General features: G+C 43.8%; 1 protein-coding gene across 20 annotated transcripts in view; it reads right to left on the bottom strand.

Moving 5' to 3' along the window:
• Positions 1-1044: 1044 nt before the first annotated feature.
• adgrl2a (adhesion G protein-coupled receptor L2a) overlaps positions 1045-23354 on the bottom strand; it is a 154992-nt gene continuing 132682 nt past the window's right edge. For 4 of the 20 annotated variants that reach the window (XM_054790269.1, XM_054790271.1, XM_054790272.1 and 1 more), the window contains 9 exons: positions 18554-18645; positions 16502-16546; positions 16329-16355; positions 14328-14496; positions 14085-14213; positions 12258-12354; positions 8965-9093; positions 6760-6777; positions 1045-3809 (listed from right to left, as the gene is read on the bottom strand). In XM_054790269.1, coding sequence (XP_054646244.1) covers positions 2968-3809; positions 6760-6777; positions 8965-9093; positions 12258-12354; positions 14085-14213; positions 14328-14496; positions 16329-16355; positions 16502-16546; positions 18554-18645 — 1548 coding nt within the window. In that variant the 3' untranslated portion in view covers positions 1045-2967. Of the gene's footprint in view, positions 3810-5732; positions 5772-6725; positions 6778-8964; positions 9094-12257; positions 12355-14084; positions 14214-14327; positions 14497-16328; positions 16356-16501; positions 16547-18553; positions 18646-23354 lie in introns of all 20 variants that reach the window. The other 16 variants (XM_054790273.1, XM_054790287.1, XM_054790288.1 and 13 more) reach the window with 13 other exon arrangements.

The raw sequence follows: 23354 nt of genomic DNA, 5'->3' as shown, positions 1-23354 counted from the left end.
AGCATAACAACAGTTTTTGCACTATTCCATTTTCGGTAGAAATCATCTAGAAAAAACAGTCTCGGTTTTCCTACGTTGTCGGGGTTATCCGACTGCCAAACATTGCACCTAACAAACCAGTCGCTGGTGGTGTCCGTGTGGCTCTCTCTGTCCGTTCATCGTCGTCTTTGCCAACAATACCTTCAACAAAGGTAAAAGTAATGTTCATATATTCATTTCATTTGTCATTTTTATGTATTTCTCATTGTTTCCTGTTGTAAAGCTAATTATTCTCTAGAATATGTATTTTGTGTTCATATTTTTGGGTGTCTGGAACAGATTCATTGGATTTCCATTTTCCAGTTAGCGTACAATACAGTGTGCGTCTTGTTGTGTTATTCATACACTACATGTGTTCTTAATGTATTTTTATCCCAAAAAGTCCCGGTCAGCATCCTACTAGCTTGCTAATACATGGAAACAGGAAGCGGAAGTCAGGTCTGTCGCCCGTCTATGATGTAATCAGCAGATGACTCTGTAGCTCTGTTTTGATAAACACATCAACACGGACACCACCTTCTGGTTTTGCCATGAGTTATTTCCTGAATTCACTCGTTTTTTAAACCTTCTTCATCCATTTTTCTTTTTCTTCTCCACTTTGGCTAATTTTGCAGCCGTGATCAAAAGAAAAGCAGAGACTTGACGTGAGAAACAGCACTGAATTCAAAAAATAACTCATGGCAAAACAGGAAGGTGGTGTCCCTGTTGATCTTGCTGCCACATGGAGTCTTTGGCAATGTTGACATCTTCAGCGAAGGTAAAAGTAACCTTAAATGTTCATTTATCCCTTTCAATCCTCATTTATATGCATTTTGAATATTTTTTTCATGTAAAACTGTACTATAAAAACGTGTTTTGTGTTAACATTTTTGCCTTTCTGCAACAGATTAATTGGATAGATTATTTATGGGAAAAAACAAGGTAGCATTGTACTAATAAAAGCCAAAATCCAACATGATTTTATTCAAAAATATACTAAATGCAATGCTGTAAATGAGTCATTTGAACTTTTTATTTGTGTTACAACCACACACAAGCATTTACATTGCAATTTTCCTACCTGAGTTTCTCATCTTTGATCACATGGACAGATTTGGCTTCTTTGAACAAATGTGGTGGAATTAGCTCTTTCAAACTGCAGTGATTAAGGACAAAAAAAAAAGCAAGAAATCAATTCACCGGTTTACCTTTCAAGGTGCTGGGGGACGAATAACCTGAGTCAAACGTGAAATTTACCCAAAACAAGTCCAACTGATCTGACGGAGTAGCAAAAAACACCATTCCATTTGACAAAAAATCTCACATTTATTTTGCATTTGTCAAACAAGTGTTGAACTTTACATCAGTCTTTAAGAGTGGGGAGCCCGTTGTAACATGTTTACACAAAATCATGAGCTGCAGCACAGTACACACCCGTGCTGGCAAATAGTCACACACTTCCACATTCTTCTTTTTTTTTGGAACGATTTTAATAAATAAACTTATCAAACCCAGGCAGATGAAGTAAATTAACGATTAAAGAACAAAAAAAACCCTTCATTGTCAAACCATTGTAAAACCACTCTGGCATAATGAAATAAACATTCAGTGGAATCTTGGTTAGCGTCATTAGTTCTTCCGACTCTAACTGAATCCATTTTTCCTATAAGAAATAATGTAACTCCATTAATCCGTTCCGGAATGCCAAAAATGTTAATACAAAACACATTTTCATAGTTTTACAAACAGAAAGCAATCCCCAGTGCATACAATGATGAACGAAAGGGATACATGAACATTTACGGTTACGTTTACCTCCGTTGAAGACGTGATTCTTCAGCTGACTGTTCCCAAAGACGCGTTGCAGCGAGATCGACACCACCTTCCCGTTTTGCCATGAGTTATTTCTCAAATTCAAGAGTGGTTGTCACGTCAATAACCCAAAATGGAGTGCTAGCATTTTGAACACGACTGAATTCCAGAAATAACTCACGGCAAAACAGTAAGGTGGTGTTGAGGAAGGTGTTGATGCATTAACAATGCGGCATATTGTACGCTAATCGAGGCAAAATGATGGCGTCAATTTTCGACACGCTAACCGGGGTTCCACTGTCATGCCTCTCCTGCTCTGGAATCATGAAATAAACATATTTGAACGGGTAACGCCACTGAAACCCGGCCAGGAAACACTGCTCACAAGTGGGGGCGGGGGGAGTAATAAAGTGTTTCTTTCTGTTCATATGTCTTTCACATTCAAACTCACTATGGACCAACAGTTGGAACCACTACGTACTGTACGTATAACCTCTAGAGTAGACGATATCTCTCACATGTTCAGTTTTGCAGTTAAACAGTTTCTTCAAAAGAATTTGTATTTTACACGAGCAATACAACAAAATATATATTTTCAGCCATTCTTCTTGACTACAGTTCAATGTACACTTGAGAAAATATAAGGCCAGGGGCTTGATTGCTAGTGGCCATGCAATGCAAACAGCATGGAGAGGGATGGAGGATGACCAGGGGGGTGGGAAGTCTGTACAGGCGTCCATGACCTGGTTGGTGTGTCATTTTACTTACAATAAAAAACCCAAAAAACAAAAACAAACCAAAAAAAAATAACACAGGATGATGGTGAAGTGTATGTACAACCTTTTTAAATGCTTTTCAGAGGTTTTTTTTTGTTATTTTTTCATTTCTATTATGGTACCTTACATTTTTGACAGCAGCAGCAGCACATTTAAATACATAATTGGCTTGTCTCTAAAAATGGAAGTGTGACTCTGTATTCTATATACAGTTTTATTCATGGCTGAAAAGAGAGAGGACGTTGGGGATAAAGCAGATGTGGCTCGTTGGAAATGACACGCCCGCTACCTTCTTCGCTAACTTGTCCATCCAGCTGCAAACGCTCACAAGGAGGAGGTTTAGGAATTCGTCTAAACGCGTTCAAAGGCTCGTGACGAGTTGCATCTGTCCTTCCCGGACATCGCCTTCCGGGATGCAGCCGTCTTTAGCGATGGGGATGATGTAACCGTCGCTCGTCCCTCGGCCTATTTGGTAATAAGCCTGCAGCTGGTGGCCGGATCCTAAGTTAGGCATGCTTTTGTAGTAAACGTCCTCGTTCTCGCTCCTCTTGGACGGGGACAAGTCCTCCAAGTCCTCCACGACTTCCGGACTGCTCTCGGGATAAGGAGAGTCCCTCAGGTTGGGCATACTGGTGTACAAGGAGTCTCTGTTCGGGGACTGCAAACTTTCCTGCTCGTGGTTGTCGGGTGTCAGCTGGCCCACAAAGGTTTCCACTCCTCCGTCGGTCCTCACCTTCTTCTCGGGGGCGTACAGAAGCGAATGAGTCCGCTGGGGGATGAGCGGCGCCTCCAGCTCGAGGCCCATCGCGTCGCCCATATGCACCAAAGACGACGCGTCGGCCACAATGGCGTCGTCTTGGCTGTCGCCGCCACCCACCGGCGTCACCTTGGGCGGAGCCCGCTCCGCCTTGTGGTGGTGCGTGTGGTACGGTTGGTGCGGATGGTGGGGCGGGTGATGCAAACCGGGGGGTGGCGGTTGTTGCTGTTGGTGGCTTTTGTTGCAGGCACGCAGGTTGTTATGTACGAGCTCGGAGATGATCATTTTCTCGAAGGCCGCGTCGTCCAAGCTGAGTCCGCAGTCGACCACCTGTACACTGTCGCCAAAGTCCGCACTGCGGAGTGAGTAGCTGTTGTTAAAGTTACCATTTAGCGGTAGAGTATCCATTGCACTTGTATCCCTCACCGCATTGTTCAGTGAGTGCCCTGCAAAGGAAAGACAACTCGATGTTACGCCACAATTCAACAACAGGCTGTATTCCATATTTAATGCTGTTCAGGATGCGTGGCGTTCCAATCAAGCCATGCCGGAAATCTGTTAGTTTGGCACAATGCTCAGCATGCAGTATGAAAATTACTATTAGGATATTTTTTTTACTTGTTTAAGCCAAAATGTAGCCAAAGTAAGCTGTCTGTGTATTAGTCTGCCACAAAGAGACTTAAGGCTCTGTCCCGTACTGCCGTTTAACCATCCCGTCCGCCTCCGTCTGAACGATTTACATCAGACGGTGTCATACGCCGGCAAATTCTAATGTTTTGGCCATGGACGCTAGCTAGAACAGCATGAGTCATGTCCAAATACGTCCCAGAAACATTTTTAAAAAATGCTGAAAAATGTCTGAATGACGTCTACCAACATCCCCTTTGTGTCCTAGAAAAGGCCAAGCTCCGCCCATCGCCTCGTTACAGCAGTCCTCACTCCTGGATCATCCACATCACTCCTCTTGAAGTTATAGTCGGAGTACTGTTGGGTTGGGAATGTAGAGGACTGTTATCTTGGAATACTATTTCTGAAGTACTATTATCTTGGAGTACTATTGCTCGGGTCACTATTATCTTGGTATAGTACTACTATTTAGAGTACTATGGTCTTGGAATACTATTTTTAGAATACTACTATCGTGGAAAAATAAAGTACTATTATCTTAGAATACTGTGATTTGGATGATTATTATCTCAGAATACTATATTTGAAGTACTGTTATCTTGGAATACTATTGTTTGGATGACCGCTACCTTGGAACACTATTGGCATGCTACTATCTTGTATAAAATACAGTACTATTATTTTGGAATACCATTATTTGAAGTACTATTATGTTGGAATGTATTATTTGGATGGCTATTATTTTGGAATACCATTATTTTGATCAATTTTATCTTGCAGTACTATTATGTGGAGTACTACTATCTCAGAATACTACTATTTGGATCACTATCAGTTTGTAATACTATTATTTTGAGGATTATTATCCTGAAATATTATTTCTGTATTTGGAGTACTGTTATCTTGCAATACTACTATTTGGATCACTGTTATCTCTGAGTACCTTTATTAAGATGACTATTACCTTGGAATACTACTATCTGTAAGAATATTTTCTTGGAATACTGTTATTTAGATGACTATTATCTTGGAATGCTATTATTTAGATGACTATTACCTTGGAATACTGTTATTTAGATGACTATTACCTTAGAATACTACAATATTATTTGAGTACCACAAGCGACTTACCACTCTACAGGTGAGGGAGCGTGATGGCGAGCGGTTTGCCGACATGAAAGGTGTGAGTATTTAAGGTGACACGGCTGTGAAATCATTCATTTTTGATCCTATCGTTGCCAGAACATCGTCATGTTGCGTGTGGTGAGTTTCGTGTCTGGAGGAGGACGAGCTGTCCGCCTGCCCAACTGCCATAAAAGTCTACAAAGTGGTAAGATTCTGCCCAAGAAACCCCCAGAGTAACATGAGAACCGCTAGTCTAGAGATCCAACGCTGGCTGACGGAAAGTTTGAACATGTCCCAAGTTTGGAACGCCGAGATACGTCTGTAAACCAGCTTCAGACGGAATCGTGAAAGGGCGCGGTGGGACAGAACCTTTAGCGATGAAAACAGATCCCAAACAACATTAAGAAAACGGAACGGTAACCACCATCACGACACAGTGGGAAGAGTGGAGGTCTACAAATGGGAAGGCTGCAGTACACCAAATAGGTGGGATGTGCAGGGGCGGGACAGAAGAAGCACAAAGGCGGGAAGGAATGGCGAGAAAGGGGAAAGTCCATCTTTGTTCTGACTACAGCAGCACTCCAGCATCACCACACACAGCAGGTGAAAAGACTCACTTCATGTCTGTCTGCTCAGCCTATCTGGTCTAAGAGCAGCTGATGTACAAAAGAAAGTAAAAAAAATGATTTATTGGAACATGAAGAATCACTCCAAGAGCAAACCAAAAAGAAATAAAGTAACAGCAACATAGCGAGAGCAAGGGTTCAGCAAATAAACATACAGCAGCGGAGTCACTAAAATACTTTGGTTTTGGAGTTGTTCTGGACCAATTAGGTACACTTTCTGTCCGTAACTCGGCAGCTTGCGCGCCCGTAGCCGGCAAAGGTTAGAGGTTGCCTCCGCCCAGCGTTTGGCATTCGTCACGGTGACAGCTCCCAGTGAGACGCCAGTCACCGGCCGAGCAGCTGAGGAATAACACCGATGCTGCAGAGGTCACGCGCAGTCATGCCAGGAATGCCTCAAAGCACAGAGGTCATGCAAAGCGGCACCAAAAAAAAGCAAAATACTAGTTATTCCATGATGGAGAGGCAGGATAAAATGCCTCCTGGTACAAAAACAGATGTGGACATTAGCAGGAAGACTAATGGGGGAGCTTTTACTGAAAAGTTTAGCTTATTCTGTAAAATATTCTGTAAAGGGATCAAGTTAAAAGCAGAGATGTCCACTGATTATAAGAGAAAACGTGGGAAAAGGAGAGATTAAGCGGGAATCAAACAGCTGCTGCTGTGACAAGCATGTTTTTAGAACTTCAAGAAGGCCACTTTAGTCTTCAAAAAGGTGTCAGGGCATCTCTACTGCACAGCGACAGAGCGCCACAGTCGGACAGAAAGTGTGGAGAAGAACATTAAAGAAATAAAAAAAAGCTAAAACTGTGTAATTATTTATTTCTAATTCAAATCCAAATTTTGGTAAAGATAATTTTGTGAACCACTTGCTCATCGAGTGTGTTTATGGCCTAAAGTAACCATAAGAGTGCCGGTGGTGGTTTAGGGTGGGATGTTTTCTTTCTTTTTTTTTTTTTTTAAGTAAGCATGCTGAAAAAAATTTACATTTGATAGGCAAAGTTAAGTTTTACTCCCATACTTGTCTCTCTGTAGGTCACTAGAGGGAAGCACAAGGGAAGAGCACAGAAACATCATAAAAGATGCCATTTGGAGAACAAAAAAACAAACACAATGTACGGCAAAGCCCAAAACCAATCACGCCTTGGCCAAGTTTGAGTTAAAAGTGAATTTTAGGTGTGTGAATTGGTATCGTTCAGCTGGAAATGGCAGGAAGAAGTGACAAAAGACAGTAAGTTGTGTTACATTGTGCGAGATGTTAATGCATATATACATACAATACACACGGACCCCAATATAAGACAACAAAATAAGAAAAAAAACCCTTTTCCAATATTTTTTAAGACAAAACTCTACTTAGTAAAAAGGTTCGAGAGTCAACATTTTCTTAACCAAATGATTCCACGTAGGGCGACTAAGGAGGAAGAGGACAAGACTTTTGGCTATGGTGGTTCGTGTGGAACTTCACTGACACTTCTTAAAAATCATTTTCGACTGACATTGCTGAGCACCGTTGTCCAAGTCTCGCACGGTAAACCATGCCTTTCGATGACGTATAGGACGAACACATGCGACCTGACCGTTCTTACTGCAGTAGATCGGATGCATATCGGATTTCCGTCCACGTACGAACAAGGCTTCAGTCACATTTGAAAAAATCGGGACGGTACTGTTCGCACTGACATGAAAACCACAGATGCAGGTCACATATGAGCAAAAAAAACGGAATTAACCTGCAATGTGAACATAGCCCACGAGGCATCTGGACTGGTTCCCCTAACCACCTCAACTGGCTGAAGGAGCAGTGGTTCTACTCAGCTCCCCCCGCATGGCCGACGTCCTCACCCCGTCTCTCAGGGTGAGTCCCGCCACTCTACGAAGGAAACTCATTTCGGCTGCTTGTATCTGCAATGTCGTTCTTTCGGTCACGACCGAAAGCTCATGACCATAGGTGAGGGTGGGAACAAAGATCGACTAGTAATTTGAGAGCTTTGCCTCCCGGCTCAGCTCCCTCTTCACTGCGACGGTCCGGTACTGCGACCGCATCACTGCAGACACTCCGCCTGTCCATCTCACGCTCCAGCCTTCCATCACTCGTGAACAAGTGAACTGGTGGTCTTAATGACCGTGTGGGGCTCAATTTGGAATCCTTGCTCTAGAACCTTGTAGTCATATACTAAAGTATACATTTAGAATATTTGATTTGTTTTAAGTAAGGGTTCACCAGTGGCGGTGGGCAATTGCCCAGGGCGGAACTTTCTAGGGGGTGCCGCAAGGTTGGTCTAATGTGCGTACGCATCTTTCCAGGCGGCATACATGTTTCTATAGATCAGAATTTTTTGTCCTGTGCGTAGATTCTGAGGTTCGTGAGTGTGCAGTGGTTTGGATGGAATTCATTAGGGACGCTCCAAACGATCGGCCACCGATTCGTATCGGTTTCCGTAAAAAACGTGTGATTGGCATATGCCAATAAATGCTTTTCAAAGCTGATAAATTGAAAAATGTACCGTTAACCCATGTAATCGGTATCGGTATACGGCCGATCTCACTCACCGATGATTGGTATCGGAATCGGCAGCATAAAACCCCAATTGGAGCATCCCGAGATTTTATAAATGAGGGTATGTGTGTCGGATGGGCACCCTCTACGAGACGATGACAGGTTATCATCACGTGACGTCGAAAAGGAGATGATTGGCCAAGTGTGCGGGTAAGTTGTGAGGATTGGACAAATCTGCGAGGTCACTCACTTAGGTGTAGGACAGTATTTACCTTGTGTCATTGTCATGAATGATACCATTCAACAAGTAAAACACCGAAAAATAAATCACTTTAACTCCAAATTTGGCCAAGGTACGAAAACTTTTGGGCTTAACAGTCAGACTGGTTGTGGAAATGTATGATAACAAGGACAACCTGAATGCTAAATTTGCTTTAAATGCATTTTTTTGGTCACGTCAACACAGACTGAATGTCCTTTAAGAGTGAAGTGCCCTTCAAAACACTCAAAATGAGCCAATACCCTCATGCGGTTTACACGGCAAGCTGACTTCTACATGTTGTTTCAGTTGAGAAATGAATGACACACAGAAGGTGGACAAGTATGACGATGTGACACGGTAGAACATCCTGCTTTTGGTCGGGTCTGTCAACACTACGCTGAAGAGTGGGGGGGGGGTAAAAAGATAAGTGATGAAAAGCGGGTGACAGTATTAAGTAAGCACACCTGGAGAGTTAAACACTGGAGCCGTGGGGGTGTTACACACAACTGTCTCAGCCAGTAAGGTGTTATAAGGGTTGTTAGAGCCTTGTGGTCGAAGAAGAGGATTTGTTAGTAGATAATTCCCAGTCATTCCTGGAGTCCAGAGGCAGAAGAAGAGAAGGTGCACTCAGCCAACAGTACAGTGGAAGTCATAAAAAGAAGGACATTTGCAGAGCTTTCATGCTTTCACTTGAGCTGGCAACATTTGAGACTAGCAAACAGTTCACTTGCAGCGACTGCAGTGATATTTGTGGTGGTGGGTTGCAGCATGGTGTGGGGAGGGGGGCATGACGCGTGTGCATGGCATTTTTTTTTAAATACAAAAAAAGGCCCATAGAAATGAGCCACTGTCCGCAAATAGCCGCACTTTGGACACCCCTGGTTTACATATTTCAGCGGGAAGGCGAAGCGAACCGTGGCTATCACGACTCCCGCTAGCTAAAGGCTCGGCCGCATGCCCGTTGAGTTCTCCTGCACGCTTCCACGCCTCACCTTTCATGGCGGTGGTAATGCACGCTGCCCCGGCTTGTGGCCGTGCCCTGCATGGCCTGAACTCTGCTCCCGGCTGCAAATACTTCGCTTTTTGTGAACACTTGTTATTTGATGAGCGAGTAAAGGCATGATGGAAGAATCACTTCCTGTCTTTCGCTTTCATATTTGGAGCGGAGTTAGGATGCATAAATGAAGGCATGGGAAACACCTGCTTGATTTGTGCACATCCGCTTTTGCAGTGAAGTTGCAAAATGATCCGATTGTTTTCTCGTCCAGTCCTTTGAGGAGAAAAGACGGTATTGATGGCCGTACTTTGGAAGTCCAATGATGCTACCACAACAGCAGTTTTATCGCAATGGAACATTTCTTTATATTATTTATATCAAATATTTAGCTATTTATATATATTTTATTATTAGATATTCATAATAATTATGAATACAAATAAATAAAACATTTATTTATTTATTTTAAATAAAACATAATTAAAACATATACAGTAGTACCTCGCATAACGTAAACCTCCTTTTACGTAAATTCCACTGAACGTAAAGAATTTATGTACATTTTTCGCATCGTATTACGTAAGGAATTCCATATAACGTAAAGCGTCAAGCCCATGCAAGCGACAGAGAGACTAACAGAGTACACTTGGTGACGCCTTCTGGCTTCACGCTCTCATTAGCTGATTATCGGGGCACCGCCTACGCTCTCATGTCATTGGCTGATTATCGGGGCACCGCCTACGCTCTCATGTCATTGGCTGATTATCGGGCACTGCCTACACTCTTATCTCATTGGCTGACTTATCCAGCGCGTCCATGTTTGTATGTGAGCTCCCTTCCTCATCTAGTCGCCCTTACTTAAACTAGTTTGCACGCATTGAAATCTCTTCTTAAATTCATTACTTTTCTTTGTGTTAAAATGAGCGGAGTCATGGGCCCTAAACCAAGTGGAAGGGATAAGAAAAAAAGGGAAAAGTTGTCGATCGAAACAAAGCAGGAAATGATCCAGAAGCATGACGGTGGAATGAAATGAAGCGATGTTGCTAGACTATACGGCCGTTCCTCATCGACCATTATACCTTATTTACCTTATTTTATATTGGAATGTTACTCTACTATGTTTATGCTGTTTTCTTATATTTTCCCACCATATTTGGTGGACTTTGAATATTTTGAAGGCCCAAAGGTGTGAGTTTGGGAAGATCTTGGAACGGATTAGGCTATTTACATGTATTTTACGCTTCGTATAACAAAGGTTCTTGGAACAGATTATTTACGCTGTAGGGGTGTCTACTGTGATACACAATTTGGAACAAAAATAATTTAAATAAATATTAAAATAAATTACATTTAATAAAATAATAATAAATATTAATAAAAATGTATTACAAAATTTTACAAAATAAAATGCATTGAAATAAATATTAAAAATAAATATTACATTTCAATAAACGCCCTATTAATTTGTTGATCAGTGTGCAAAAGTATATAATGCTAATATTTGAACAGCGCAGTATTTGTTAGTTAGTTAGCAAGAATGGAGAATGATTAACCTGCACCTTTACCTGGACACTCACCAAAGCCTTCCTTCATTCCTCCTTCCTTAGCACATTCTTACATACATCTTTATTATTATATTTTGAACATTTTAGAAAAAAACTAAAAATTATTATGATATTTAGCCTTGAGCTAGAGTACCTTTGTTTTATGTGTGGGGTGCACCCCTCTGTTTGAGAAGCAAAACAAATGTATATATATATATTGTGATTTCTGGCATTTAATTTTGCGTAGACAATTTATTCTATTCTATAAACAATCCTCCAAACCATATCTTCCTGTCTCTTTTTTTTAAAAATCAGCTTCTATTGCGTTTTAAGGAACGGCGGCCTCTCCACTGTCGTTAATCACCTGTGTTAAATGCCATCTGTCATGTTGGGAAGACTTCAGGGATGGTTTTAATGACAGGAAGTGCTTCCAGGAGATAGAGCCCTCGTTTAGTGCAGGGACTCTCCAGGGTAACTAGGCTTCTCCACCCCGGAGTGATCAATATCCAACCTTTACATTAACAACTCCAGGAACCTGGCGTTGTGGGGAAGAAAAGCTCTACTTCCATTTTGTCAGAGATGCATGAGCGAGCCAAAATGTGCCTCAGAGGCAGCGGTGCAGTGAGTTACCTTGCAGGAAGTGACAGTAACAAAAAAAAAAGAGAGAAGAGTGCAGGAATTGGCATCGGAGCAGGGCGGATGTTAACTTCCTCGGAATATGCCCGCTTTGCCTTCGCATGCTCCAAAAGCCATTTAAGAGGCAGCGGAAAGCAGAGCAACACGCTAAGCGCTCCGGGTCAGCCAGAGTTGAACATCATCTTCTCATCATCATATTTGTGCTCAAGCTAAATAATAAATGACATGTTTTTTCTTTTTTCCTCCGCCTCCCTTGAAGGTAAGAGAGGTCACGACATGCCAGGCAACAAATGGCTTCTTTCTTAAAATAACACTCCTCGTGTGTTCTCTGCATGCGGTTGTCATTTGGACCGGCGGCCGACTTTGGAGACCGACTTTCCCGGCCAGATGATTGGAGGACGGATTTTGGTAATCCTTTGCGGGGAGACGAGACGGAAGGCCGAGATCATTTGTTTTCCCTTCTTAACCGCGCGGACATTTATTACCATGACCCGGGTACATCCTTTGTGGCGGCGCGGAGGAGGGGTTTTGAGAGCGGATGATGAAATGTGTGCATAGGTGTGCATGCAGAGAAACTGACCTTGGTTAAGGGTGGAGGTGCTGTTGATGTCACCTGAGATAAAGGAGGACTCAGATTGCTTTCTTACGGTGTCATTCCACATTCTCCTGATTCGACTCTGTCAGGTCAACAAGGGACAGTCGTTAGGACTTGAAAACGAACCCGCCGCTCAGATGTCCTTTTTTCAGTTTCCTTTCATTTTGTTTTTTGTGTGCACATGTAACTTCTGTCTCACTTTCTAATTACAGTGAGGCGAGGGCGGCGCTGATGCTCATCTCCAGGGAGTTAACATACTTAGTCAAATAAAGAAGGATTCTGATGGGAAGTATGGGCTCAATAATCAATTATTATTTATTAGGATGCCTGTCAATATTCTTATTCACCCAGATCATTGGCTCTTGTCTTCAGTTCATGCTCATGACTAGATAGGACAGCTCTAGTCCTGTTTAGTCTAGCTATTGTCCATAGTCTAGGAAATGACTAGATAGGACAGCTCTAGTCCTGTTTAGTCTAGCTCTTGTCCATAGTCTAGGAAATGACCACATAGGATGGCTCTAGTCCTGTCTGGTCTAGGAATTGTCCATTGTGTAGGAAATGACTAGATAGGACAGCTCTTGTCATGTATAGTCTAGGAATTTTCCATAGTGCAGGAAATGACTAGAGGGATAGCTCTAGTCCTGTCTAGTCATGAGCATGATAGGACTAGAGCTGTCCTATCTAGGCTTATCTAGCTGCAGATAGCTCTACATGGTCTAGCACTAGGTGTCCTATCTAGTCATGTTAATGACTAGATAGGGCATCTAGACTAGATAGGATTGCTATAGTCCTACCTAATTATAAGCACATGAGCATGATAGGACTACAGCTGCCATATCTGCAGCTATCCTATCTAGTCTTACCTAGATCCGGTCCTAGAACTAGATAAGGCTAGATAGGACAGCCCTAGTCCTGACATGCACATGGCTACATAGGACAGCTATAGTCCTATGTAGTCATGCTCATGACTAGATGAAACACTTCTAGCCCTATCATGCTCATGACGAGATAGCTCTAGTCCTATTTTGTCGTGAGCAGAGCTATCTAGTCATGACGATGACTAGATAGGAAAGCACTAGTCCTCATGACTAAATAGGACATCTCTAATCCTACCTTCTCATGAGCAGGATAGGACTGGATAGGACTAGAGCTGTCCTATCTAGTCATGCTTCTGATTTAGACCACTAGATATGATGACTAGTGAGTCATGAGCATGCACCAATGTAGCTTGCTGCACAAGACGTTTCTCATCCAAGCAGACTTCATCCGTTCAGGCCCAGGACTAGATAGGACAGCCCTAGCGCTATTGATAATGAAGATGATGACTATGTTTACATTGTATAAAATGTACTTCTTTTTTTACCTTAATCCATAAAATTCATATTATTTAAATGGAATTATCATCAATTCATTTGAATTATTATTTTTAATTAAAAAAAAACTATTATTATTATTATTCTATTTAAGTGTTTAATTAGTGTGACAGATTGGCTTGTGTTTGACTTTGGAGGTTCCACTACAAGGCTACGCATGAGCAATCAAGGAAACATAGTTAATGCCCATCCCTGCTTATTCTACTTTCTATCAATCTGCACTCTGTTGAAGAAGGTGCAGTGTAAATGCACCCTGTGATCAATTTTGGCTTGACCCTCAGTGACATGCGCTGCAGTGTTCATTAAAAAGTGCATTGCTGTTCCACATGCGCATGAAGTTAGTGAGAAAAGTGACAAAGCTAAAGACGGAAAAGAAGGGAACTTGTGCAACTTAGAGGATGCTGCTCAAAGGTCTGCTTGCGCCAGCTCGGCGGTCTACCTGGGTGCCGGAGGAGTAGCGTGCGCTCGTCCGCGTGGTGGACGTCTTCGTGGAGCCATGCGAGCTCTCAGATGGCAGCCTTCCGCAGCAGTACGTGTGGCGGAAGCACTTGCTGTACTCTTTGCGGACCTGGGACAGCAGCGACGACAACCCTCAGCAAAAAGCTTCACTCTGTTCTTTTAAAGCGTGGCGCGAGGACTGCCATCCATTCTGCCGAGCTCTGTCGGGTGACAGGAAACCTACTTTTTTCTGGAGGAGGCAGTGGAAAATGAAGATAAACATCCCCTGGAAGGCGTTGAATATGGTGAACAGGTACGCCATGACGATGGAGGCCTCGTTGATGAAGAAGAGGCCGAAGGACCACGTCAGGCCCAGCAGGCAGAGCAGAGCAAACGCTCCCATGACCCAGGATCTGGAGGACGGCAGACACAAACACGAGGTGACGTTAAAATCTAAGCTTGGACAAGTCGATACGTCTGACGAAGGGTAGAAGTACAGCAGATGCTGTCTGCCAGCAGGCTACTTCCTGTTTCCTGAAGGAAGAACTTATAAATAGACGGACAGTGAAATGCATCACAGACACCCTCGCAATTCAAACCACCATGAATTTCCTCGTCGGCAGAGTTTTTCCTTGGCTCATGTGCCACCCCTCCAAAAGGTTTGGTGACAACCGACCAACAAATAAATGATGGCCCCTCGCCGTCTTGCTGGGCCAGCCTCTTAACGAAATTAACAAAAACGTATTCATTTCTTTGTTAATTTCATATCATTCCCATCCATCCATCCATTTTCTATACCGCTTCATCCTCATTAGGGTCACGGGGGCATGCTGGAGCCTATCCCAGCTGACTTCGGGCGACAGGGGGGGTACACCCTAGACTGGCCGCCAGCCAATCGCAGTGTTAATTTCATATATTTTACAGAAACATGTCTTGAACAAAGAAAGAAAAAGAGGGGTTGTCTTATATTAACGGTCGTCTTACACGCGGGTGAATACGGTACAAATACTAAATACACCGGGTCCTCGCACACTGCGATTCAGTAATCACGGTCGTGCACATTTTGTGTCAAATTGTTTTATAATTTGTTGATATTTGTGTTTTTTTTCTCTCCGAAAATGGTTTGCTTTTTGAGGTCTAATTTAATGACATTTCCATTCAAACACATTTGGAAGACTTAGTTGCACATTTCATCCTTATACAGTCGATCCCTGCATATTCGCGTATTTTTAGTCCAAACATATTTTTTCCCCTCCAAAATTTGCCTTTTTCATTCACCCTAAGTCAGTAATGACTGTTTTTTTGTTGTTGAGATTTTGCACGTTGTTCAGCAGCCCTTGAACGCACCGTAGCTGCTGTGAGACGCCACCTTACGCCTTACGTCCCACGTTTTACCACACACACGGGCTCTGGAAGTTTTGGGAAATTTGTTGGCTGTGGAGGAAGTAGCGTATCCGAGTCGCAAGTGTGTCGTACTTATGGAGCAAGTGATTCGTGACACCCACGTGCTTGCCGCTCGCCGTCTGTTGGTGGCTTTTAGATCGGGGGGGGCGGCGTGCGACGCGTGCGTGGTGGCCATGCTAAAGGCTACACCGTGACTCCCGTTCCATCCGTTCATCGATCATCTTACGTTATCATTCATCAAGGGTGAACACCTACAGATTTTAATACTTTAGATGCGTTTCACGTTGATCATGCGTGCATCAATCACTTGTGGATTTTCACCATTCGCTGGTACTGGACGTGCGGAATGTGACCCCCACAAAAACCAGGGATCTGCAGTAAATACTTCAAGTAGTGTTTGTTAGATACTGAAAACTCGCAAAGCAACTCCCAAAAACAAAAACAGCGGCATCCTCCTGCCTCCCTGGCGGAACTAATAATTCCCATTGACATTTTTCACAGCCTGCAACGTTTGAGGAAAACAAACAGCTTCAGCGTGTTTCTGTGTGTCTGAGTCGTACCAGAGACCACAAGCAGGCGAGGAAAGCGTTCAAGGAGAAAGGACAAATTCCACCTGGATTGTGCGTGCGGAGAAGCCACAGACGGACGGTCAAACAAACGCACAACAGCCATGACGTACAAACGAGAGGAAGCATTCACGAGGACAGACGGGAGGTTAGAGGTCGCTGCCTGGGAGAGGACGGACGAGACGGCAACGACTGGAAGTAAGGAAAGAGAGACGGGCAGGAGCCGGGGAGAGAATTAAGGAGAGGCTGAGGAAATCCGGGCAATGCGTTCTTACTTGAGAAACTGTTTATTATCTTCATAGCTAGAGAGCATGATAAGCAGGGGAGAGAGAAGCACAACGAGATCACAGCCAGGGTTAGTATGCAGAGAGCACATCCAGGTCATGAAATATCTCATCTGACAGTTGCTACCATTCAATTACATTTCCTTGGTGTAGTCGATGCTTACCCGGGCAAATCGGTATTATAGTAGCCGTCACAAACGTGATAATTACTGGCGGGCAAAAGAGAAGAGAGCGACAGAAGAGAAGAGGAGAGGTGCGTGTTAAATTTGCTTTTTCATGCAACATGCGGCATGTGAACACAAACAAAAAGACCACAATGCAGCTATTAACGTACTCAACATCCCGCAGGAAATAAACACACGTTTCCCAGCACATAGGTACAAATTGTGGTTTCCCTGACACGACAGCGGAAGGGTTCAAGTGCACCGAGACGCGTAAATAAGGCGTTTTCCTGATTGCGATTCCACCGCAGTGTTGCCGTGCCGCACGGATTCGTTAGGCGAAAAGCAAATCATGAAATCACGCTGGGAATAGCAGCACTGCTGCCCCGGCACAGTAAAGACATGCCACGTAATGGTCCAACAAGGCAGCGTGTAACCCCTGATTAGCCGCCAGTAAACACTGTTTTCATATACGGAAAACAAAACAATTACTGCTGCACAACATGTGGAGGTTCAAACAGCTACGGTACTCTGTGGAGGTTGTGCGAGAGGGCTTTTTAAAAATGTATTTCTTGGGTTGGAAGCTAGGATTAAACAAGAAAAAACGGTTTGACATCTTCGAAATGAACATATGGTAGCTTTCCCACCCCAGCTGGGCTAAAAGTGCAAAGATTTAGGCCACGTCCGCACGAATACGGATGCGTGTTGGCCTCTCGTCCGCGTAGGTTTTTGTCCTTAAAAACAAAGCTTTTGTGTCAGAGAGGAGACTTTCAAACCCTCTGGCCTCGGTGCTCGTGCGTGGGTTGGGCAAAACTCAGCTTTTCCATTTGGGGCATAAGAAATGTGCGACATTATCTCATGTTTTTAAACCTTATTTGGCACCACAACAGGAAGTTATTGAATTATGGGTGTGGGTTTCATTTCCTGTGGTGGTAGATGCGGGTGGGCGTCTCTCCCTCAGGTAGTCTCCCAGCAGGTGCGGCTAGCCCAGCATGCCTTGCGGGTTATAGCTCAGTATAAAATAGTATTGCAAATAGTTTAGCATGTATGCTAGTGTGACTTTGGACTCGACTTGACAGTATCACCAAAGACTTGCAACTCCACTTGGACTTTGACACCAACGACTCGGGACATTTCCAGCAAGACAGGATCCACCTCATCGATTGCATCCATATGATAACGTGTCATAGATTGTTAGATTGTTAAAATGACATTTTATTTGGGACACTAAACCGCGCTTACGACCTGTAAGGACTGAAACATGTCAAGCTTGACTCCACCTGTCTTGTCATGACTTGAGACCTGACTTGGGCTTGCGCATCTTCATTTGAGATGAAAGACCTGAGACTTTCTCCCACCTCTGTTACCCGGATAGTCCATGTAGTGCGCTCCTTTGGTTATTTTTTGTTGCACATGTGATATATCACGATATTGATAAACAGCTGTGTTGTAACGCACAATTTTTCAGGCTTCTGATTGGACAAAATGCGCACTCCAGCCAGTGACGTGAGTCATGACGTTGGCATTTGAGGGCAGCAGCTGGGAGCAGCAAGGGTTACACACAACACGCCATCACATCTGAGCTCCAATCATCTGCGCCGCTGTTGTTGTTTTTGCAACTCTTATCCCAAAAGTAGGCCCGGTATAAGCAAGCAGACTCGCATTCACAGCGGTTTTATTTTACACCTGTGAAAATGGAGAATATTAAAAACATGAGACGCAACTCATTACGTTGTGCATTTGTCCTGAAAGGCAAGAGTGGGTGCTCGCGTTCTTCTAAAAGCTGTGGTGCAATTTTCACACATTTTTACAAGAGAAACTTGAACATTTCAAAAAGAAATAAAAAAATAATGAATACATGTCATTTAAATCAAAATAACTTTTGCCTTGGAGTGACTCAAACGTGTTCGCTCCCGTACTGTACGTTATTAACAAAAAATCATTACCTCAAGAGTAAAGAGGCCTTAGTTCCCCTGGGGGCGGCGGCGGAACAGCAGCAGCGTTATATTGCTGATAAGCAGGATGTGGCTATTTAGCATCGGAGGCGTTACTTACTTGATATTCTCCAGTCGGCTCGAGTCTGGTTTCAGGGTGGTGGAGTGCTTCACCATTTTGTACATGGTGATGACCAAGAAGATCAGGTTGAGCTGGCAAATCAAGAGGAAAGGCGGCGTTAGTGCACGTAAAAACACACCACTGCACAGAAGAACACTCCTTCGTCCTTCCTGGTGTCCACGTTTCAAACAGGGAGAAAGAGACGTGAGGTTGCCAATCCCTGCATGCCCACAGACTAATCCAATAGACATCTATCGCTCCAGTCGGGGGGGGGCAACTGGCGCCAAATTTAGTGTCATTCTATATCAATAAAAGCATGGGAAAGCATTAAAATCCATCACAGAGGAGGGGAAAAAGAGAAAGAGCTCCTCCGTCTGAGGAATTGAGAGAGGGACGGGAAGGAGAGGAGTAATAAGAAACCCTCTTGTTGTACAAAACAAGCAGCATTTTATGCACGTTGTGAAACATTGTAACAAGCTACAAAAGGCTTCGGGGAGCATGGTATATTTTTCGATTTTTCTGCATGCTAGAGAAAAGACTGCAAATAGAAGGAGGAGGAGAGGAGGGAGGAGTAAGAGGAGGAGGGCAGCATTTTAGTGTATTAAACCTTCAGGGAATCAGTGGCACATATCGCAATGGAAAAAAAAAAGAAAGAAAATCTGGAGTTTTTCTTTTTTTTTGTGCTACCTTAAAAATCAATACAGTGATTTAGAAACACAAAGCCTGGAGGGAGCCGCTTCACATAAATCCACTTTGAAAAATATTCAAGTAGACCCCGACCTAGCTTCTTCATGCACTCAAACAGGCAGACCAAAAAATACAAAAAAGGCGTGGATATGTGAGAAAGATGAAGTGGAGTGTGCGCCCATCAAAGACAAACACGTGTAGCCCAACTTTGAAACACAACTTGAAAGTGTTAGGTTATCCAAGGCAGAACAAACCCCGCCAAGAGAGAAATGAAGATGCATTCATCGCCTGGTGGAGGGGAGTGAAATAAATGACCTTTGCGGGTGCCACTCAGACACTGGCCACTCACGCTTAAACATATTCTGTGTGTGTGTGTGTGTGTGTGTGTGTGTTCTGCTATGAAAAGACTGCCCGTGATCGATATATCACCCCTCCCCTCCTCTTGCAATCAACTCATGGTGCCATGCACAATAACGCAGGCGGTATAAAGGGGGAGGGGGGAGAGACCCCTGAATGGAGTGCTGTGGTTTATATCACAAACGGCAATGAATCTATGTTTGTTTCGCAGCTATCACACGTCGTTTCCATCACCGCCTCCGTGAGTCAGGTGCTGATGGAGGGGGGAGGAGGAGGAGGAGGAGGAGGAGGAGGAGGAGGAGGTGACGGGACAGACAGGAGGACTTTTGAAAACCTCCTTTTCACACAGCCTGGAGTGGTGACATGGATCCAATGAGACAGAGGAGAGTGACACGGAGCTTTAAAGTAACCTAGCCGCACGGCACATGTCCCCACCCCCACCGACACGCATCCCTGGGGGACCCTCCTCCGCCTCCTCCTCCTCCTCCGTCCTTCGCTCTTGTCTTCCTGTCTGGGAATCGTCACTGCAAGCCATGCAGAAGCAACCTTGCCACATTGGGACGGCGAGTAGGAGAAAGTGGTGTTTTTTCAATCCCCCCCAAAGTGGACTGCGTGTGTACACACTGAACTCCAAATGAACTGCTGGCGATAAAATATTAAAGGTGCAGATGGAGCTGTCCACATGATAAGAACTGCTTGCGACGTGTCATGATCCAAAAGCCTTGTGTTCAGAAGCAGCTCAAGCATACCAACGCCTTGCTCACACTCATTCCCTCCCTGCTGCCCTTTCATGGAGCTAATACACCCCCCCGCCCCGTGCCCAGAGACAGGGCAACGATCTAAGTGCCTTTCACCAGCTTTTCTTTCAGTCTGGCACTTAGTCAGGGAGAAGCAAACAAGCAAAGGCGTGGTTTAGGCTGGTAGTACGGACCCACCATCACCCCCTCAAGGTCTCAGACAACAACACCGCCTGAAGGGCGCTAAGGTTCCGACGTGTGCGGCCTTCATTGTGGATGAAATCCCCCCACGCAACACAACATAAGGTGAGCCGCAGCGGTGACACATGCTCTTCTCCAGCAGACATCTGCAGCTGTGTGTCGGGTCGGTTTGTGAACGATAAACCGATGCGACCGGTTATGCGGTTTGACAAGCGAACGATTGGCGGCCTCCTCTATTGATGAGAGTCAGCCATGAATCTTTCGATGAATCGATTGTGGAGAATCGCGAGAGAAGCAATCGGTTGACCTTTAAACAACGCGAGAGCCTGGGCTGCTGGCGAAAGGATCGTCGCGCATGCTCCATAGCGAGACTAGAATGGATGTAAATACGGTAGTAGCAGGCGCACTAGCTAGCTAGCTAGTCACCTCGAACACACCAGCAAAAAAAGCTTGGAATGTCTTTGGATCTCACAAGAAGGGCGCAAAACTTGAGCAGCCAGACCAACAAAGGCGAGCGCGGTAACTTTTTTGCTTTGTAACTTGTTTGCTTGAAAATGTTGCACCTTTGTTAGCTACCTGGGGTGTTGAAAACACTACGCTCAGTCTGAAATGTTGCACGCTTACTATTGTTATGACATATCGAGTATGGGACTGTTCTTGACTTTCCAGGCTAACACAGCATTTTCATTGCACCATTGTGACAAATACTTTTACTTACTTACAGTATCTGTGCTTGGACACATTCTTTTGAAGAGATGTGTATTCTTATTTAAGGGGCTTTGCACTATTTATTTATTTGTGTCATTGATTGCACTGAAGGTTAAGACTCGTAGGCTAGATGGATAGATGGATGTTTATTGTCATTGCACACAGTAAACAACCAAACTCGTAAAACGTAAATGTTCCAAATGTAACAGGTCTAAAAATATAGACATAAAATATAGAATGTCAAATTTTGATCCCATGAAGCAAAAAAATAATAAATAAAAAAATACATGTAAGGTGTTATTCTGTTGACTTGCTTTCTGCCAAGCACATCTTCATTTATTTATTACAGCAGGCTTGGGGATATGATGTGCTCTTTTGCACATTTGAAAATACTGCAAGAATGCCACGTTCACAAAATTGGCATCTTCATTTTTATACAAAAAAGCCTAATTTAAAGACATTTTGAAGGTAACATTTGTCTCTCATATGAGGTGTCAAGTACTGCTGTGTTTTGTGCAAAAACTCCAAATGAATTAAAAATATCCCGTGGTGGGATATAACAATAAGCAGGGATAAAACATTTAAAAAAGCAGAAGAATTCCAAGGGAGAGCGTGACCACCCTCGATTAAAACTGATGAGCAAACATGGTTTATGTGCTGGGAGGGGGTGTAGAAGTTAGCCACAACAACACAGCTTCTCTCATTTTCTCTTTCTTGCTGTTTCTGCTCTCCCTCATCGACAAGGACGAAGCCAATTTGTCGAGAAAGCCAGGGTCACGGGTGGCGCAGGCAAACCTTGCTCCTGCGCATTCCCCCGAGATCGGCCTTTCCGCGGTACTTTGTCTTTTTGAGTCATTTGTTGCAACGGAATCAGAGGCGCGGGTTCTGCAAAACCTCATTCCTGTCACACATTAGCGCCGCTCCGATACATTAGGGGCTCGCAGGGTCATGATTCTATCTGCGGGTTCATCACCGCCGGGATCCTGATCATCATTTCCACCGCAGACGCATTTTTCATGCAAATCATTACGCAGGCAACATGCGATTGGAAAACAATGAGGGCTCAATGTGGAGACGACACATGAAAGACTGGGAGGGAAGCGCGCTTGTTGTGGTACTTTTACAAGTACAGTCTTTTCCAACGCCCCAGTTTTCGTAGAAAATTTGAGAGGATTTTCGAGATGTAGGAGGCATTCTTTATAAACGGAATATTTTCATACTTACAGCATAGAAAGCCTCTTTACGACCTTCTTTATATACGGTTTTTAACATGATTAGAGCCCTCTAGACAATGAAAACACCCAAGCAGTCATGTTTACACTCCCATTACCCAATATAGCAGACATAAGAAGAGAAGATGAGACATACAAAACTTAAATGGACCATGCGGGACCAGTTCTTGGAAGGCATTTCACCTCTCATTATAGCAGGCTTCATCAGTTCATGCTCAAAGACTAGATAGGACAGCTCTAGACTGAGAGGATGGTGCGGGATCCAAAGTTTGTATCTTTTATAGTGAAGGAAACTCCCAACTGAGAATGGCTTCACTGAGTGGCTGAGGGGGTTGCAGGCTTCATCTAGTCATGGTGAAGACTAGATAGGACAGCTCCAGTCTGAGGGGATGGTGTAAGAACCAAGTACATATCCTCCAAGGTAGAGGCAACGCCCAAAGACGAATAGTTTCACTGAGTTGTTGCAGGGGGTTGCCGCTACCTTAGAGGCAGAGCTGTCCAACTAGGGCTGTCCTATCTAGTCTTTGAGCATGAACTGATGAAGCCTTCTCGGATGAGAGGAGTCACAGTGTAGAATATAGAAGTTTCAATTCAGCGTCTCACAGCAACTATGGTGCGTTTGAGGGCCGCTGAACAGAGTGCGAAATCTCAACACTTGATTAATAAAATCAGTGAAGCACAAAGACATAAACATGTCAAAAACGTACATTGGACCTGCGCTGTCACGTTTTCATCAATTATTAGCGACTGGGGTTGAATGAGTTGTTTTCTGCAGAAAATCGGAGAAGAAAAATTAAAAAAAAAACAACTTTATATAGTTTTTTAAAGAAAAAATCCATAACTGTGCGGGATCCACTGTAGTCACCCAAAAAGGGTTTC

Source organism: Dunckerocampus dactyliophorus, chromosome 10 (assembly GCF_027744805.1).
Source record: "Dunckerocampus dactyliophorus isolate RoL2022-P2 chromosome 10, RoL_Ddac_1.1, whole genome shotgun sequence".
NCBI lineage: Eukaryota > Metazoa > Chordata > Actinopteri > Syngnathiformes > Syngnathidae > Dunckerocampus > Dunckerocampus dactyliophorus.
Note: the sequence above shows the minus strand (reverse complement) of the source record. Positions and strands in the feature narration are given on the sequence as shown.